At 36.2% G+C, this 20,185-nt stretch overlaps 6 protein-coding genes across 6 annotated transcripts; all 6 read left to right on the top strand.

Annotated features, from left to right (window-relative positions):
- The first annotated feature begins 1,572 nt into the window (after nucleotides 1-1,572).
- Nucleotides 1,573-2,664, top strand: LOC117755414 (olfactory receptor 1019-like). The gene has a single exon (XM_034575203.1). It carries the CDS (start codon nucleotides 1,576-1,578, stop codon nucleotides 2,494-2,496), a length of 921 nt encoding a protein of 306 aa, XP_034431094.1. The 5' UTR covers nucleotides 1,573-1,575; the 3' UTR covers nucleotides 2,497-2,664.
- Nucleotides 2,662-4,483, top strand: LOC117754946 (olfactory receptor 11H6-like). Its single transcript, XM_034574309.1, has 2 exons — nucleotides 2,662-2,677; nucleotides 3,680-4,483. The coding sequence occupies exons 1-2, from the start codon at nucleotides 2,662-2,664 to the stop codon at nucleotides 4,381-4,383; spliced, it is 720 nt and encodes a 239-aa protein (XP_034430200.1). The 3' UTR covers nucleotides 4,384-4,483.
- A 2,686-nt stretch (nucleotides 4,484-7,169) lies between these two features.
- On the top strand, nucleotides 7,170-8,443 carry LOC117754945 (olfactory receptor 1019-like). Its single transcript, XM_034574308.1, has one exon. It carries the CDS (start codon nucleotides 7,463-7,465, stop codon nucleotides 8,441-8,443), a length of 981 nt encoding a protein of 326 aa, XP_034430199.1. The 5' UTR covers nucleotides 7,170-7,462.
- A 2,738-nt stretch (nucleotides 8,444-11,181) lies between these two features.
- On the top strand, nucleotides 11,182-12,114 carry LOC117755413 (olfactory receptor 1019-like). The gene has a single exon (XM_034575202.1). It carries the CDS (start codon nucleotides 11,182-11,184, stop codon nucleotides 12,112-12,114), a length of 933 nt encoding a protein of 310 aa, XP_034431093.1.
- A 3,053-nt stretch (nucleotides 12,115-15,167) lies between these two features.
- LOC117755412 (olfactory receptor 1019-like) lies at nucleotides 15,168-16,100 on the top strand. The gene has a single exon (XM_034575201.1). The coding sequence runs from the start codon at nucleotides 15,168-15,170 to the stop codon at nucleotides 16,098-16,100; it is 933 nt and encodes a 310-aa protein (XP_034431092.1).
- Nucleotides 16,101-18,717: 2,617 nt separating this feature from the next.
- On the top strand, nucleotides 18,718-19,650 carry LOC117755411 (olfactory receptor 1019-like). Its single transcript, XM_034575200.1, has one exon. It carries the CDS (start codon nucleotides 18,718-18,720, stop codon nucleotides 19,648-19,650), a length of 933 nt encoding a protein of 310 aa, XP_034431091.1.
- The last annotated feature ends 535 nt before the right edge of the window (nucleotides 19,651-20,185 follow it).

Below are 20,185 nucleotides of genomic sequence, written 5' to 3'. Positions count from 1 at the left end.
AACTTAAGAAAACACAATTACATTTCAGAAAATGACATCGGAAGTGTTTCCAGAGGACACCTAAAGGTGATGGACACGTCCGCTTGTGGTTGCTGCCGCAGTTTGAAGTTGTTAAAGTCGGTGTCCGTCGGTGATCTTGGACAATTTGTTAAACTGTAAACCTTTTTGGTTTATTTTAATAAATCATAAACTTTATTACTGCAGATGTATCCTGTTAACCCTCTGAGAGACACTGGGCTTTATACGATCTCAAATATCATGTTGTCTTTAGAGCGTCATGACTCCTCAACGGTCTGAGCTAGAGACATAACGTGTTCTCCTGTTAAACTGAATAAACAGCGCTAACAAGCAAGCCCCTGTTTGTGAGGCAATGTATTGTCCATATTGTGCAGGGGTAGGAAACCTTTACTATCAAAAGAGCAATTTTGCCCCCTCTTTCGTGCTTTGATCTCACTGTGCGTCTCTCCGAGCGAGTGAGCGGGGGCGGAGCCCCGGGGCCAGTGTGTGTGTGCGCTATTTGGGAGCACACACACACACACACACACATGCACACACACACATACACACACACACGCCCGCTCCTGGTATTTCATGATGGCCTGATACGATGATGATTTTAAAAAATGAACGTGACGTTCACGTTAATTATATGAAAACTGATTCGTTAAGTTCACTGTTCGCGAAAAATATGCACAACACTTTACAGGGAGCCACTGCAGGGGGGCTGAAGAGCCGCATTCGGCTCCAGAGCCGCGGGTCGCCGACCCCTGTGTGGAACCGTATTTGTTTGATGTATTGGACGTTTTTTGTGTCTCCTGTGGCAGCAGTGTCCATCACTTTTAACTGTCCTCTGGAAACACTTCCGTTGTCGTTTTCTGTAATGTAATTTCGTTTCTGTAATGTAATTGTGTTTTCTTAAGTTGCAGTGCGTTAAGCTCTCAGGGCCACCGTAATACTCAGCTCTGTTTAATTTTACAAAAAGAAAACAATTTCTCTCTATATATCTGAGGTCACAACCAACAACAAGGACAAAGTGGGGAAGGCCACACATGAGATTAACCTGAAAATAAGTTTATTTAAAAAAGGTTGGGTTCAAGTCTCAAAGGTATAATTTAGATGTGTATAACACCAGTGGCAAAACATAAGGAAAATAAGGTATCCATGCTTTAGGCTTAACTATCCAATAGGATGTGAACACCTACATGTAACATAGAGAGTGACAGCAATTCTAGCCATTCATGGATGTGCTGTTGGAATGGGTGACGCAAGCAGAGGGAGATAAATTGTGATGCTGTGGGAGACATCTTCAGACTAGGGGGGGTGACAATTGCTCATGTTACTCTGTTTGTATATTGTTTCACCTTCTGGTCTCCTTGATGCATCAAGTCTGCATTAAACTCTTCTGAGGATCAGCTGTTGCCTAAATTCTCCTTTCACCAGCTTCCAGAAAACTTCCATCACAGTGCACTGCTGCCTTCAGACAAATTCTAATAACAATGAGATAAGGGGACAGAACCTGTGTTAATTACGCAGGTATACTACCTGAGGATAAAAATTAATATTGCACTTCTACTCATGATGGATAATGTCTCTGTGATAAAAATGTTCTATCTTTCAGGTTTAAGTGAAACAATGAACTACAGGTCTGTTCTCTTCTCTCTCACTTTACTGTGTTATTGTGTCATTTTGCTGGTAAATATAACTCTTATTGTGACCATCATCTTGGATAAAAACCTCCATGAACCAATGTATATTCTGCTGTGTGCATTTTGCATGAATGGACTTTATGGATCAACAGGTTTCTTCCCCAAGTTTCTGTGGGATTTGCTCTCTCCTGTTCATGTCATCTCTTATTCTGGATGTCTTGTTCAGGTTCATGTACTGTACTCATTTGTAGGCAGTGATCTCTCCAGTCTTGCAGTAATGGCATATGACAGATATGTGGCTATATGTCGACCACTGCAGTATCACACTATCATGTCAAAGCAAAGACTCATGAAGTTAGTCTGTTTCTCCTGGTTTACACCTTTCTGCATCATGGCCATAAATATTTGTTTAACATCAAGACTGAAGTTATGCAGCCCGTATATTGCCAGACTCTTCTGTGTGAATTGGATTATTGTCGCACTTGCTTGTTTCCCAGCTGAAACTATGGTTAACAACTTAGCTGCATATATTACAATAATTTTTTATGTATTTCATGGTGTATTTATAGTTTGGTCCTACATATATCTCATTAGAACATGTGTAAATTCTATAGAAAACAGGGCAAAGTTCATGCAAACATGTGTGCCACATTTATTCTCTTTGATTACTTTTATTTTCACGATACTTTTTGATCTTATGAATATACGATTTGGTTCAAAGAAATTACCTCAACCCTTTAAAAACTTTATTGCAATAGAATTTCTTGTCATACCTCCACTCATGAATCCTCTCATTTATGGTTTCAAATTGACCAAAATTCGGAACAGACTTCGTAAGTTGTTACTTTAAAAAACAAGTTAAGTCTTGGTGTACATTAAGGAAACTTAAAACCCTGTTTGTATTGCACATACTTTAAATATGCACTGCTGAACCAGCTGTTATTTTGAAGTTAGTTGCATATCTAACTTTTTATTTTCAGTTGAAATTGGTATTGATGTGTGTAGAAAATTCTTTATGCTCAAGGTTTACGGTGATGAATCCTCTGCCTGTTTTATTTAGTACTATTATTAAATCATTTTGAATTCCCATTTTCTGTATGTGTATTAACATGATTCCCATTCATTTAAATATGTATTTAAATGTAATAAAGTTCTTTGTTGAGAAATGATGTGCACTTTTCAGTAAATTTGTTATAATGTAACTGTTCTGTTCTTTTTTTTTGGTATTAAGATATCTTTGCACAAAAAATGAATCATTGAGAAAAACAAGACTTGCTAAAGGAGAGAGATGAAAGGAGTCAATGTTCAACCTTTTCATTTAACACAGAGGTACCTGGTAAACATTTCTGATGTAAACATTTTGATTGTGGCAAAAAGCAGCATTCTTGAGTATGTCCTGGCCTTCACCACGATACAGACAATTACAATAGAGTATTCAGGCCTAATATACTAACTTTGTTAATTTTGTTACTAACAGGACATTATATAAAAGCTGACATTGTTTGTTCTCATCATATACAAAAAATAGAGTCAACTTAGATGTTACTGAATAAAAACAAACATATATAAAAGGGCTTTCAGGTACAATTTAAAATTGTATTTAAAACCCAGGAACCGACCAACACTATTTCCCTGCAGCTTGACACTTCGGCCCATCTGTTAAATCACATGGAATAAATCTTGGTCTTGGTTTTGGAGTTGATTTAAGACTGAAGATTGGCAAACATATTAATCAGATACTATATTTACAATACACACTGCTCTGCATGATTTCCAAGCTCAAATATATTCTCTCTATTTCGGTCATCGGAAAAGAATTTCCTGCTTTCATATCCTCCCACCTTGATCACTGCAATTCTTTGGTAAGCACTCGTTCTTGGTCATTTAACTCCAACTAGTAATAAATGCGAAAACTCCCATTCTTGCCTTCAGCTTCATGCACATTTAATATTGTCTCTGAAGAAGAAATGGCAAAAAATATAAACATCTGTCTCAAGTTGGGTTCAAAATTGACAATATAAAGAAGGTTTAAGATCTGCTCTCTCCTGTTCATGTCATCTCTTATTCTGGATGTTTTCTTCAGGCTCAAGTTCTCTACTCGTTTGCCTTCAGTGACCTCTCTTTTCTTGCACTAATGGCATATGACAGATATGTGGCTATATGTCGACCACTGCAGTATCACACTATCATGTCAAAAAAGAATATCATAAAGTTAGTGTGTTTCTCCTGGTTTACACCTTTCTGCATCATGGCCATAAATATTTGTTTAACATCAAGACTGAAGTTATGCAGCCCGTATATTGCCAGTCTCTTCTGTGTGAATTGGATTATTGTTACACTTGCTTGTTTCCCAGCTGAAACTATGGTTAACAACATATTTGCATACATAACAATAATCGTGTATGTATCTCATGGTGTATTTATAGTTTGGTCCTACATATATCTCATTAGAACATGTGTAAATTCTATAGAAAACAGGGCAAAGTTCATGCAAACATGTGTGCCACATTTACTGTCTTTGATCACTTTTGTTTTCACCATACTTTTTGATCTTATGAATATACGATTTGGTTCAAAGAAATTACCTCAACCCTTTAAAAACTTTGTTGCAATGGAATTTCTTGTCATACCTCCACTCATGAATCCTCTCATTTATGGTTTCAAATTGACCAAAATTCGGAACAGACTTCGCGAAGTTCTTACTTTAAAAAACAAGTTAAGTATTGGTGTACATTAAGGAAACTTAAAACCATGTTTGTATTGCACATACTTTAAATATGCACTGCTGAACCAGCTGTTATTTTGAAGTTAGTTGCATATCTAACTTTTTATTTTCAGTTGAAATTGGTATTGATGTGTTTAGAAAATTCTTTATGCTCAAGGTTTACAGTGATGAATCCTCTACCTCTTTTTATTTAGTACTATTATTATATCATTTTGCATAACCATTTTCTGTATGTATATTGACATGATTCCCATTCATTCAAATATGTATTTAAATGTACTCTAGTTCTTTGTTGAGAAATGATGTGCACTTTTCTGTAAATTTGTTATAATGTAACTGTTCTGTTCATTTTGTGGGGGGGTATTAAGATATCTTTGCACAAAAAATGAATCATTGAAAAAAAACAGACTTGCTTAAGGAGAGAGATGAAAGTAGTCAATGTTCAACCTTTTCATTTAACACAGAGGTACCTGGTAAACATTTCTGCTGGAAACATTTTGATTGTGGCAAAAAGCAGCCTTCTTGAGTATGTCCTGGCCTTCACCACGATACAGACAATTACAATAGAGTATTCAGGCCTAATATACAGTAACACAATGGCAATAAAAGATGTAACAATATCAGTTACAGACAAAACCAAAGTTTTTACTCCCCACATTGATTATTCCCTGAGATTTAAACAGGGTGATTAAATTAAATGATCATTTTAGTGAGATGTGTTATTTCAATACAGCTTATATTGTTGCGATGAAAAAACCATGGTGATGTTTTATATAATTCCATTTAATGATCAAATAATCTGAGAAATCTGAGAAATCTGTTGAATAAAGCACATGCTGCCTCTTTGAATACCTCCTATAACATTATACATATTCTGTATGAAAGACAGAATACATGTATGGTGAAGATCAATAAGCTTTATTTATAGTTTTCAAGCCGTTAGAGCCAGAATAATGTCACCATGAACATGTGTAAAACATTGTTGATCAGGAAATCAAATGCGTTCACCATCACATTTACATAAACAACACTATGGGGCGATAATCTCTGTTATTAAAGCTAACATCTGTCTGACACTGAAAAGGAGGGTAGACAAAGGATAAAGATGCATATGAAAGTACAGCAACTGGGTTATCTCTGCTCTTTTGTTACTAACAGGACATTATATAAAAGCTGACATTGTTTGTTCTCATCATATACAAAAAATAGTCAAGTGAGATGTTACTGAATAAAAACAAACACGTATAAAGGGGCTTTCAGGTTCAATTTAAAATTGTATTTAAAACCCAGGAACAGACCAACACTATTTCCCTGCAGCTTGACACTTCGGCCCCTCTATTAAATCACATGGAATAAATCTTGGTCTTGGTTTTGGATTTGATTTAAAACTGTAGATTGGCAAACATATTAATCAGATACTATATTTACAATACACACTGCTCTGCATGATTTCCAAGCTCAAATAAATTCTCTCTATTTCGGTCATCGGGAAAGAATTTCCTGCTTTCATATCCTCCCACCTTGATCACTGCAATTCTTTGGTAAGCACTCGTTCTTGGTCATTTAACTCCAACTACTAATAAATGCGATAACTCCCATTCTTGCCTTCAGCTTCATGCACATTTAATATTGTCTCTAAAGAAGAAATGGCAAAAAATATAAACGTCTGTCTCGAGTTGGGTTCAAAATTGACAATATTAGGAAGGTTTCATTTATACTGGGCACCAAAGGTTCAGGTAAGAATTGGTGGACAAATATTTAGAAAAATAACGTGGGGGTGAATCTCCAGGTGCTACCTTGTTTATTTTGTATCCAGTGGTGCTTACAGATTGACCACTGATTGGTTGGTTTTAATTCCAATCTTGAACCAGAGATTTTTTTCACTTCTCTCTCACTTTATTGTGTTATTGTGTCAATTTGCAGGCAAATATTTATGTTATTCTCTTATCATCTTGGATAAAAATCTCCATGAACCAATGTATCTCCCGTTGTGTGCATTTTGCATGATTGAAAAAAACATTTCCTTTAACCGTTATCTGGGTGATACAGGGATCTACCTCCCCCTGGAGGCGAATAAATACAACACACTAACTAACCTCAAGTTCTGTTTACAAGACATCAAATCCTGAATGACTGCAAACTGAAATCCAAGTTTTCTTTGGAGCAGAGGAACAGACCAACATTATTTCTGCCAATCCTTGGCCCTCACGGCCTCCTCTGTTGAAGTACATGCAGAAACTTGTGTCATCAGTGTATTCATATTTAAAGATTTGCAAACAAATTGATTAGAAACTTTATTTAAGCTATACTAAGCTCTGTTTAATTTTCCAAAAAGAACACAAATTCTCTCTATATATCTGAGGTCACAACCCGACTCAAGGACAAAGTGGGGAAGGCCACACATGAGATTAACCTGAAAATAAGTTTTTTTTTTTTTTTAAATGAACAGGAAATGTAAATGTAGAAATCATAGTGGTCACGGATTGCAATTCTTTCCATTTTCAAAACAGTTATTCTTGTTTGTCTTAATTCATACTGGTAAGAAATGCAACAGTAAGAGCAAAAAGAGGAAGCACCCATTATTTCCTCCACTATCATAAAAAAGCTTTCTCAAAAGTAGAAATAGCAAATATGTAACCTGTGTCTCAAGTTGGGTTCAAGTCTCAAAGGTATAATTTAGATGTGTATAACACCAGTGGCAAAACATAAAGAAAATAAGGTATCCATGCTTTAGGCTTAACTATCCAATAGGATGTGAACACTTACATGTAACATAGAGAGTGACAGCAATTCTAGCCATTCATGGATGTGCTGTTGGAATGGGTGACGCAAGCAGAGGGAGATAAATTGTGATGCTGTGGGAGACATCTTCAGACTAGGGGGGGTGACAATTGCTCATGTTACTCTGTTTGTATATTGTTTCACCTTCTGGTCTCCTTGATGCATCGAGTCTGCATTAAACTCTTCTGAGGATCAGCTGCTGCCTGAGTTCTCCTTTCACCAGCTTCCAGAAAACTTCCGTCACAGTGCACTGCTGCCTTCAGACAAATTCTAATAACAATGAGATAAGGAGACAGAACCTGTGTTAATTATGCAGGTATACTACCTGAGGATAAAAATTAATATTGCACTTCTACTCATGATGGATAATGTCTCTGTGATAAAAGTGTTCTATCTTTCAGGTTTAAGTGAAACAATGAACTACAGGTCTGTTCTCTTCTCTCTCACTTTACTGTGTTATTGTGTCATTTTGCTGGTAAATATAACTCTTATTGTGACCATCATCTTGGATAAAAACCTCCATGAACCAATGTATATTCTGCTGTGTGCATTTTGCATGAATGGACTTTATGGATCAATAGGTTTCTTCCCCAAGTTTCTGTGGGATCTGCTCTCTCCTGTTCATGTCATCTCTTATTCTGGATGTTTTCTTCAGGTTCAAGTACTCTACTCATTTGCAGGCAGTGACCTCTCCATTCTTGCAGTAATGGCATATGACAGATATGTGGCTATATGTCGACCACTGCAGTATCACACTATCATGTCAAAAAAGAATATCATAAAGTTAGTGTGTTTCTCCTGGTTTACACCTTTTTGCCTCATGGTCATAAATATTTGTCTAACATCAAGACTGAAGTTATGCAGCAGGTATATTGCCAGACTCTTCTGTGTGAATTGGATTATTGTTACACTTGCTTGTTTCCCAGCTGAAACTATGGTTAACAGCATATTTGCATATATTACAATAATCGTGTATGTATCTCATGGTGTATTTATAGTTTGGTCCTACGTGAAACTCATTAGAACATGTGTAAATTCTGTAGAAAAAAGAGCAAAGTTCATGCAAACATGTGTGCCACATTTACTATCTTTGATCACTTTACTATTGACTTTATTTTTTGACTTTATGAATTTGCGATTTGGTTCAAAATATTTACCCCAGCACCTTAAAAACTTTGCTGAAATAGAATTTCTTGTCATACCTCCCGTTATGAATCCTCTCATTTATGGTTTCAAATTGACCAAAATTCGAAAGAGATTTCTGAATGTTTTTACTTTTAAAACCAGTTAACTCTTGGTTTTGTGCTGCTGAACCAGCAGTTTTTCTGAAGTTAGTTACCTGTCATATCCTCAGACTAACAAATTGAGGTTTTGCTGTTACATCAAATATACGTGTGATAAGATTTGAATGTCTTTTTAGAAGAAAGTTTACATTCTTTTGAATTAAAAATTATATGTACAGAATGTTCTTTCTTCTTTAGATGATTAACTGTGTGTCTCAGTTTTATCTAGTACTACTATAAAAGATGATAGAAACACTGAATTTTAACATTTTGTTTTGGATTTACAACATTTCCATTCATCCGATGGTCTAGTCAACTGCGCAGTTATTCACTTTGTTTGAAAACTTTTCTGTACATATTAATTCATATAAATGTATTTTGGACTGTCATAAATGACTTATCTTTCCTGATATCTGTGCCACTGAGCTAATTGACATGCACATGAAACAAAAATAAGACTTCCAAAAAGGGAAAGAACTAATTAATAAAAAACGAAATGTTAAAAAGTTACAGCTTCTGTTACTTAAGAGAGACCCAGATGTTCCTTAAACTGGTTACGTATAGATCTTTAATGACTTTGTAATAGAATTGGTTTGCTGAAACTGTAGCTAAATACATTTTAGTATTAGTCTGTGATTTGCATTTGAACATTTGATAGAATAAATATTGAACTGACTTTATCCATAATCTGTCTGAGCATCTTCATTGTCTGCACTTGTGTTTTACAAATTTCTTATTATTCAGTTAAAAAAAAATCCTCAGGAAATCTCCTTTTATTTTGTCCTTATCATTTGAAAGACACATTGTATCAGTACTGCCTTATTCTACCATTATCCTTTCAGGGTGTAATGACTGTAGCTTTTGAAAAGGCAAAATTAAGTTTATTTCATTTAGCTTTAATAATCAAAATAATCTGAAGTAATCTGCTAAATGTAACATTGTATTGTGTTTAAAAGAAAGACGACATTTATGGCGAAGATCAGTGAACATTTATACCATTTCAGGGCATTAAAGCCAAAAGTACGGAACCATGAACATGAAATACATAAATCACTGTTGAAGATTGTAAATCAAAGTCTTACACTATATTTAAATAACCAACCATGTCTGATTGGAAGAGGATCGATGTCACTGAAGCTAAGATTGTCTGACATTCAAAAGGAAGGTTGATAAGGATAAAGGTCCATTATAAAACAAGCTATACCACTTGCATGTTTGTGTTTCCTTGTTGGAGATTTGTTGTTTAACACATGGACATTGAACCCCAGGATGTAGCTGTCTACAAATGCTGAACAATATATATCCTAAGCAAAAACGTACCTTATGTTGTCATACACACAAAACAACATTTTATAAACCACAAAATACACTTTTGTGCAAGTAAAATATAGTGTTATCTGATGAAGACTGATTTTGTCCCTGTGATTATCTTACTCAATGTGATTAATGATTGGTCTCTCCCTCACATTCCAATGTATTTGTGATGCAAACTGATGGATGGAAAGGAATCAGTTGATGTAAGTGCAGTGCAAAATCTCTCAAACCAGCTATAGGTCTGACATTCCTTTTTTTCAAGACTCATATGAGGTCATCATGACTTGTGACCACCGCAATCGAATCAGTTATTCTTTGAGTCCACTTCACAACTGGGCAAAATTCAAAGCAGTTCCTTAAAGGCAGACTAGAGAAGGACAAAGGGCCGAAACATGTTTTGTGAGGCCACTGTGACATTGACTGTTCATTACCCAAATCTTATCAGTTGATCCATGAGTCTAAATGAACATCTGTGCCAAAAGTGAAGAAATCCTCTGAAGGTGTTCCTGAGATGTTGCACTCACAAGATCAAAAACGTGTTTTGTAAGGTCAGTGATCCTGATCCTTGACCAACAAATTCATATCAGTTCATCCATGAGTTCAAACGATTTTTTTTTCTTTTACCAATTTGATGGAATTCCCTGAAGTTATTGTTGAGATATGTTTGTTATGTGACTCCCACATCTGTCTGCATTCAGAAACCTGTGACTTAGAGGCTGTCACACAATGTGCTGCTGATTCCCACCAGTGCACAGAAGGGCTGAAAATGACTTGAATCAGTTGGTGCAGTTAACATGAGGACATCTACTGGCCAACACTCTGTACTGCATTTCTATGGAATTGATAAAGGCAAAATATCATGAAATTGTGAGGGACGACACAATTAAACTCACGGCTGTATTCCTGGACATTTTGTTTCATGAAATCAGTGTCAGTGAAGAGATGTGCAAAATACATGTTAAATTATATTGTTGTCTTGTTGTGGTAATAAAGAATTTGATATGTATAATACTGTGTTTATATCGGCAGGTAGGAGATTATGTTTTCATTTGCAATTGGTTTCAAATCCCTGACAATGTTAAACTGTGAAGGTTTATACAGCAGGTCCGAAGCATAATATAGAAATTTGGTGTTTTGCAATTAAACAGGAAGTACTCATAACTGATAAGTCTTTGGCTTTGTTGATTACAAGCTAAACACACAATAGTATATTGCCCTTTTGGTAGAATTCAGTAAATATTGTAATTATTATAATTGCTCATGCTCATAGATTGTCACATGCTGAAAGACTTTTTACTGACGTCGATTGGCTGGTTTCAAATCCCACCTCACTCCCTGCTGTAGACCGAGATACTATAAGCAGTGCGACCACAGAGCAGACGCTGTCAGGGACTCAGGAACCTTTCACACAAGAAAAACAAGGTTTCAAAATATGATGGAAAATGTCTCTGTGATCAAAATATTCTATCTTTCAGGTTTAGGTGAACCAAAGAACAACAGGTTTGTTCTCTTCTCTCTCACTTTACTGTGTTATTGTGTCATTTTGCTGGCGAATATAACTCTTATTGTGACCATCATCTTGGATAAAAACCTCCATGAACCAATGTATATTCTGCTGTGTGCATTTTGCATGAATGGACTTTATGGATCAACAGGTTTCTTTCCCAAATTTCTGTGGGATCTGCTCTCTCCTGTTCATGTCATCTCTTATTCTGGATGTCTTGTTCAAGCTTTAGTACTCTACTCATTTGCCTGCAGTGATCTCTCTTTTCTTGCAGTAATGGCATATGACAGATATGTGGCTATATGTCGACCACTGCAGTATCACACTATCATGTCAAAGCAAAGACTCATGAAGTTAGTCTGTTTCTCCTGGTTTACACCTTTCTGCATTATAGGAACAAATATTTGTCTAACATCAAGACTGAAGTTATGCAGCCCGTATATTGCCAGTCTCTTCTGTGTGAATTGGCTCATTGTTACACTTGCTTGTTTCCCAGCTGAAACTATGGTTAACAACATCGTTGCTTACATTACAATACTCATTTATGTATTTCATGGTGTATTTATAGTTTGGTCCTACATATATCTCATTAGAACATGTGTAAATTCTGTAGAAAACAGGGCAAAGTTCATGCAAACATGTGTGCCACATTTACTCTCTTTGATCACTTTTCTTTTCACTCTACTTTTTGATATTATGAATATACGATATGGTTCAAAGAAATTACCTCAATCACTTAAAAACTTTATTTCAATGGAGATTCTTGTCATACCTCCACTCATGAATCCTCTCATTTATGGTTTTAAGTTGACTAAAATTCGAAATAGATTTCTGGGTTATATGAATTTTAGAATTAAATGACTTTTTTTCTGATAAACTTCAGAAACTCAAAGTCCTTTAATAATACAAGAGTCTAACAAAAGCTTACATTTGATTTCAAAGTAGCAGTTTCTATTGCACTTTTATTCTGTGTCAATAAGATTCAAGGTGTTTTGATTTATCTTTTGTGTTTAGACTCTGGTACTGTGAAATAATTTTGCATATTTACAGTATCTACTCGTAGCTGATGGTGTAGATTTAGTGTGTAATTATATCTGTGGACATCTCGGCTGATTTTTATAAACTGATTTGTTAAATTCTCGCTTCATATCTTTGCATTGTGCACTAAATGCATTGTGTGTATGTTATCCTTAGTTTTTTATTCAGGATTTAATTGAATGCAACTTTAAAAAAACAAAACAGATCCACTTATTGTTATTACTTCTGTTTTACAATTATTGAAAAGATAAATGTACAAAGATTAACAATGAAGACAATGCAATTTTAACATTTCCACTAAAACACAGCTTAAGTGTGTGAAATGAACATTTTAGATGCATCATCAGTTTTTACATTAAACTCCTTTATGTGTCAGACGGAGAAGGAACTTGAGACAATAACAAAAGATGCTGAGAGGAAAACTTCTGTTAGTCATTTAGCACACAGTGGGAAAAGCATTTTTACAGTTTCCATATAAATTTTGAGCTTTTAAAAAATTGGCTCTCCTAAATTATTATTTCACGAGCCAAATTGTGGACTACATGTCACCTCATTAATATGATAACCTTTCCCTAAAAATGTTGTTGTGATGCTGTTTTTTAACAAGGACCTCATAATAAGCAAAATTATAGGCCAGAATTCTCCACTTATGAGATGGAAATTTTATACAAACATTGAGCAACTTATATTGGAGACATGTTTTATTTATTAGGGTTAGGTTGAGATAGATTCAGGGTTCTGTTACACGTCCTTAAGTTTATCAGTTTATCTGCAAATTTGTATGTGATAGTCGGAGGTAAGAGTGTTTGCTGTCAGTTTTTACACTACCTTGAATCTCTAAGCTTCTTTTTCTTGCTGAAATGCAAGCTTTGCAGACTCAGTAGAAAAAAACACTTTTCCATGATGAAATTGCATTTGACGTCTGACATTTGCTAGAGAAATGGTGGAGATGCTACATGAGTACACAGACCCTAGTGTCCTCTTGCACAGCAAACTGAACTGGACCAGGGACTCTGCAGCTCTCTACAGAAAGGACCAGAGTCTGCTCTTTTTTACTGCAGGGTGGTCCTTTAACATCTTTAACCAAGCTGCTGATTTTTTATGAGTCTGCATTGGCCGGCGACATTTTCTACAGCGCGGTTTTGCCGGGGCATCACAGCCGGCGGATGGTCAACACCAGCAGATTCAGCGGACTGATTGAGATGGCTGGCTCAGTCCTGAGGGTGGAGCTGGAGCCTCTGCATGTAGTCACTGAGAGGAGGGTGTTGTCAAAGCTCTTCTTCATCATGGCCCACCCTCAAAGTAATGTTCTGGTATCCAGAGGAGCACGAGGCTCGGTATGACTAAGTGCTCCTCGGAACGCTGATTTTGTCCCTGTGATTATCTTACTCAATGTGATTAATGATTGGTGTCTCCTCACATTCCAATGTATTTGTGATGCAAACTGATGGATGGAAATGAATCAGTTGATGTGGATTTTTCAGTAATTGCAGTGCAAAATCTCTCAAGCCAGCTATAGGTCTGACCACAAAGACAACCAGAAGTCATTTGCTGTCCCTGTTTAAGCAGAGTAAATGTACAAAGGCCCAAGCCAAAGATTCCCTTTTTTAAGTGGTATGGACTCAATTAAATTTGCCTGGCAAGCCACAAATACAGCACTTGTTAGTCAACCAGTGCAGATTCTGTCTACCTACATTTTTTTCAAGACTCATATGAGGTCATCATGACTTGTGACCACTGCAATCGAATCAGTTATTCTTTGAGTCCACTTGACAACTGGGCAAGATTTAAAGCAGATCCTTAAAGGGAGACTAGAGAAGGACAAAGGGCCCAAACATGTTTTGTGAGGCCACTGTGACATTGACTGTTCATTACCCAAATCTTATCAGTTGATCCATGAGTCTAAATGAACATCTGTGCCAAATGTGAAGAAATCCTCTGAAGGTGTTCCTGAGATTTTGCACTCACAAGATCAAAAACGTGTTTTGTAAGGTCAGTGATCCTGATCCTTGACCAACAAATTCATATCAGTTCATCCATAAGTTCAAATGAACATTTTTGTTTTACCAATTTGATGGAATTCCCTCAAGGTGTTGTTGAGATATGTTTGTTATGTGACTCCAACATCTGTCTGCATTCAGAAACCTGTGACTTAGAGGCTGTCACACAATGTGCTGCTGATTCCCACCAGTGCACAGAAGGGCTGAAAATGATTTGAATCAGTTGGTGCAGTTAACATGAGGACATCTACTGGCCAACACTCTGTACTGCATTCCTTTGGAATTGATAAAGGCAAAATATCATGGAATTGTGAGGGACGACACAATTAAACTTACGGCTGTATTCCTGGACATTTTGTTTCATGAAATCAGTGTCAGTGTAAAGATGTGCAAAATACATGTTAAATTATATTGTTGTCTTGTTGTGGTAATAAAGAATTTGATATGTATAATACTGTGTTTATATCGGCAGGTAGGAGGTTATGTTGTCATTTGCAGTTGGTTTCAAATCCCTGACAATGTTAAACTGTGACGGTTTATACAGCAGGTCCGAAGCATAATATAGAAATTTGGTGTTTTGCAATTAAACAGGAAGTACTCATAACTGATACGTCTTTGGCTTTGTTGATTACAAGCTAAACACACAATAGTATATTGCCCTTTTGGTAGAATTCAGTAAATATTGTAATTATTATAATTGCTCATGCTCATAGATTGTCACATGCTGAAAGACTTTTTACTGAACGTCGATTGGCTGGTTTCAAATCCCACCTCACTCCCTGCTGTAGACCGAGATACTATAAGCAGTGCGACCACAGAGCAGACGCTGTCAGGGACTCAGGAACCTTTCACACAAGAAAAACAAGGTTTCAAAATATGATGGAAAATGTCTCTGTGATCAAAATATTCTATCTTTCAGGTTTAACTGAACCAAAGAACAACAGGTTTGTTCTCTTCTCTCTCACTTTGGTTTGTTACTGTGTAATTTTGCTGGTGAATATTTCTCTTATTGTGACCATCATCTTGGATAAAAACCTCCATGAACCAATGTATATTCTGCTGTGTGCATTTTGCTTGAATGGACTTTATGGATCAACAGGTTTCTTTCCCAAATTTCTGTGGGATCTGCTCTCTCCTGTTCATGTCATCTCTTATTCTGGATGTCTTGTTCAGGCTTTAGTACTCTACTCATTTGCCTGCAGTGATCTCTCTTTTCTTGCAGTAATGGCATATGACAGATATGTGGCTATATGTCGACCACTGCAGTATCACACTATCATGTCAAAGCAAAGACTCATAAAGTTAGTGTGTTTCTCCTGGTTAACACCTTTCTGCATTATAGGAACAAATATTTGTATAACATCAAGACTGAAGTTATGCAGCCCGTATATTGCCAGTCTCTTCTGTGTGAATTGGCTCATTGTTGCACTTGCTTGTTTCCCAGCTGAAACTATGGTTAACAACATCGTTGCTTACATTACAATACTCATTTATGTATTTCATGGTGTATTTATAGTTTGGTCCTACATATATCTCATTAGAACATGTGTAAATTCTGTAGAAAACAGGGCAAAGTTCATGCAAACATGTGTGCCACATTTACTCTCTTTGATCACTTTTATTTTCACCGTACTTTTTGATATTATGAATATACGATATGGTTCAAAGAAATTACCTCAATCACTTAAAAACTTTATTTCAATGGAGATTCTTGTCATACCTCCACTCATGAATCCTCTCATTTATGGTTTTAAGTTGACTAAAATTCGAAATAGATTTCTGGGTTATATGAATTTTAGAATTAAATGACTTTTTTTCTGATATACTTCGGAAACTCAAAGTCCTTTAATAATACAAGAGTCTAACAAAAGCTTACATTTGATTTCAAATTAGCAGTTTCTATTGCACTTTTATTCTGTGTCAATAAGATTCAAGGTGTTTTGATTTATTTTTTGTGTTTAGACTCGGGTACTGTGAAGTCATTTTGCATATTTACAGTATCTACTCTTAGCTGATGGTGTAGATTTAGTGTGTAATTATATCTGTGGACATCTCAGCTGATTTTTATAAACTGATTTGTTAAATTCTCGCTTCATATCTTTGCATTGTGCACTAAATGCATTGTGTGTATGTTATCCTTAGTTTTTTATTCAGGATTTAATTGAATGCAACTTTAAAAAAAAAACAGATCCACTTATTCTTATTACTTCTGTTTTACAATTATTGAAATAGATGAATGTATTTATATATTGGAGACACGTTTTATTCATTAGGGTTAGGTTGAGATAGATTCAGGGTTCTGTTACACGTCCTTAAGTTTATCAGTTTATCTGCAAATTTGTATGTGGTAGTCAGAGGTAAGAGTGTTTGCTGTCAGTTTTTACACTACCTTGAATCTCTAAGCTTCTTTTTCTTGCTGAAATGCAAGCTTTGCAGACTCAGTAGAAAAAAACACTTTTCCATGATGAAATTGCATTTGACGTCTGACATTTGCTAGAGAAATGGTGGAGATGCTACATGAGTACACAGACCCTAGTGTCCTCTTGCACAGCAAACTGAACTGGACCAGGGACTCTGCAGCTCTCTACAGAAAGGACCAGAGTCTGCTCTTTTTTACTGCAGGGTGGTCCTTTAACATCTTTAACCAAGCTGCTGATTTTGTATTAGTCTGCATTGGCCGGCGACATTTTCTACAGCGCGGTTTTGCCGGGGCATCACAGCCGGCGGATGGTCAACACCAGCAGATTCAGCGGACTGATTGAGATGGCTGGCTCAGTCCTGAGGGTGGAGCTGGACCCTCTGCATGTAGTCACTGAGAGGAGGGTGTTGTCAAAGCTCTTCTTCATCATGGCCCACCCTCAAAGTAATGTTCTGGTATCCAGAGGAGCACGAGGCTCGGAATGACTAAGTGCTCCTCGGAACGCTGATTTTGTCCCTGTGATTATCTTACTCAATGTGATTAATGATTGGTGTCTCCTCACATTCCAATGTATTTGTGATGCAAACTGATGGATGGAAATGAATCAGTTGATGTAATTGCTTTGCAAAATCTCTCAAGCCAACTATAGGTCTGACCACAAAGACAACCAGAAGTCATTTGCTGTCCCTGTTTAAGCAGAGTAAATGTACAAAGGCCCAAGCCAAAGATTCCCTTTTTTAAGTGATATGGACTCAATTAAATTTGCCTGGCAAGCCACAAATACAGCACTTGTTAGTCAACCAGTGCAGATTCTGTCTACCTACATTTTTTTCAAGACTCATATGAGGTCATCATGACTTGTGACCACTGCAATCGAATCAGTTATTCTTTGAGTCCACTTGACAACTGGGCAAGATTTAAAGCAGATCCTTAAAGGGAGACTAGAGAAGGACAAAGGGCCCAAACATGTTTTGTGAGGCCACTGTGACATTGACTGTTCATTACCCAAATCTTATCAGTTGATCCATGAGTCTAAATGAACATCTGTGCCAAATGTGAAGAAATCCCTCTGAAGGTGTTCCTGAGATTTTGCACTCACAAGATCAAAAACGTGTTTTGTAAGGTCAGTGATCCTGATCCTTGACCAACAAATTCATATCAGTTCATCCATAAGTTCAAATGAACATTTTTGTTTTACCAATTTGATGGAATTCCCTCAAGGTGTTGTTGAGATATGTTTGTTATGTGACTCCAACATCTGTCTGCATTCAGAAACCTGTGACTTCGAGGCTGTCACACAATGTGCTGCTGATTCCCACCAGTGCACAGAAGGGCTGAAAATGATTTGAATCAGTTGGTGCAGTTAACATGAGGACATCTACTGGCCAACACTCTGTACTGCATTCCTTTGGAATTGATAAAGGCAAAATATCATGGAATTGTGAGGGACGACACAATTAAACGTACGGCTGTATTCCTGGACATTTTGTTTCATGAAATCAGTGTCAGTGTAAAGATGTGCAAAATACATGTTAAATTATATTGTTGTCTTGTTGTGGTAATAAAGAATTTGATATGTATAATACTGTGTTTATATCGGCAGGTAGGAGGTTATGTTGTCATTTGCAGTTGGTTTCAAATCCCTGACAATGTTAAACTGTGACGGTTTATACAGCAGGTCCGAAGCATAATATAGAAATTTGGTGTTTTGCAATTAAACAGGAAGTACTCATAACTGATACGTCTTTGGCTTTGTTGATTACAAGCTAAACACACAATAGTATATTGCCCTTTTGGTAGAATTCAGTAAATATTGTAATTATTATAATTGCTCATGCTCATAGATTGTCACATGCTGAAAGACTTTTTACTGAACGTCGATTGGCTGGTTTCAAATCCCACCTCACTCCCTGCTGTAGACCGAGATACTATAAGCAGTGCGACCACAGAGCAGACGCTGTCAGGGACTCAGGAACCTTTCACACAAGAAAAACCAGGTTTCAAAATATGATGGAAAATGTCTCTGTGATCAAAATATTCTACCTTTCAGGTTTAACTGAACCAAAGAACAACAGGTTTGTTCTCTTCTCTCTCACTTTGGTTTGTTACTGTGTAATTTTGCTGGTGAATATTTCTCTTATTGTGACCATCATCTTGGATAAAAACCTCCATGAACCAATGTATATTCTGCTGTGTGCATTTTGCATGAATGGACTTTATGGATCAACAGGTTTCTTTCCCAAGTTTCTGTGGGATCTGCTCTCTCCTGTTCATGTCATCTCTTATTCTGGATGTCTTTTTCAGGCTCAAGTACTCTACTCATTTGCAGGCATTGATCTCTCTTTTCTTGCAGTAATGGCATATGACAGATATGTGGCTATATGTCGACCACTGCAGTATCACACTATCATGTCAAAGCTAAGACTCATGAAGTTAATGTGTTTCTCCTGGTTTACACCTTTCTGCATTATAGGCACAAATATTTGTCTAACATCAAGACTGAAGTTATGCAGCCCGTATATTGCCAGTCTCTTCTGTGTGAATTGGCTCATTGTTGCACTTGCTTGTTTCCCAGCTGAAACTATGGTTAACAACATCGTTGCTTATATTACAATAGTCATTTATGTATTTCATGGTGTATTTATAGTTTGGTCCTACATATATCTCATTAGAACATGTGTAAATTCTGTAGAAAACAGGGCAAAGTTCATGCAAACATGTGTGCCACATTTACTCTCTTTGATCACTTTTCTTTTCACTCTACTTTTTGATATTATGAATATACGATATGGTTCAAAGAAATTACCTCAATCACTTAAAAACTTCATTGCTATGGAGATTCTTGTCATACCTCCACTCATGAATCCTCTCATTTATGGTTTCAAATTGACTAAAATTCGAAATAGATTTCTGGGTTATATGACTTTTAGAATGAAATGAAACTCAAAGTCCTTTAATAATACAAGAGTCTAACAAAAAGCTTGCATTTGATTTCAAAGTAGCAGTTTCTATTGCACTTATTCTGTATCAATAATATTCAAGGTGTTTTGTTTTATTTTTTGTGTTTAGACTCGGGTACTGTGAAATAATTTGGCATATTTACAGTATCTACTCGTAGCTGATGGTGTAGATTTAGTGTGTAATTATATCTGTGGACATCTCGGCTGATTTTTATAAACTGATTTGTTAAATTCTCGCTTCATATCTTTGCATTGTGCATTAAATGCATTCTGTGTATGTTATCCTTAGTTTTTTATTCAGGATTTAATTGAATGCAACTTAAAAAAACAAACAGATCCACTTATTCTTATTACTTCTGTTTTACAATTATTGAAATAGATAAATGTACAAAGATTAACAATGAAGAGAATCAAATTTTAACATTTCCAATAAAACACAGCTTACGTGTCTGAAATGAACATTTTAGATGCATCATCAGTTTTTACATTAAACTCCTTTATGTTTCAGACGGAGA

The sequence above is a fragment of the Hippoglossus hippoglossus genome, chromosome 21, assembly GCF_009819705.1.
Source record: "Hippoglossus hippoglossus isolate fHipHip1 chromosome 21, fHipHip1.pri, whole genome shotgun sequence".
Classification (NCBI taxonomy): Eukaryota; Metazoa; Chordata; class Actinopteri; order Pleuronectiformes; family Pleuronectidae; genus Hippoglossus; species Hippoglossus hippoglossus.
This window is presented reverse-complemented; position numbering and strand designations above follow the sequence as displayed.

Bases quoted from the DNA above. Each gene is read 5' to 3' on its own strand.
- LOC117754945 (XM_034574308.1), top strand. From the start codon at position 7,463: ATGCAGGTATACTACCTGAGGATAAAAATTAATATTGCACTTCTACTC.
- LOC117755412 (XM_034575201.1), top strand. From the start codon at position 15,168: ATGATGGAAAATGTCTCTGTGATCAAAATATTCTATCTTTCAGGTTTA.
- LOC117755414 (XM_034575203.1), top strand. From the start codon at position 1,576: ATGATGGATAATGTCTCTGTGATAAAAATGTTCTATCTTTCAGGTTTA.
- LOC117755413 (XM_034575202.1), top strand. From the start codon at position 11,182: ATGATGGAAAATGTCTCTGTGATCAAAATATTCTATCTTTCAGGTTTA.
- LOC117755411 (XM_034575200.1), top strand. From the start codon at position 18,718: ATGATGGAAAATGTCTCTGTGATCAAAATATTCTACCTTTCAGGTTTA.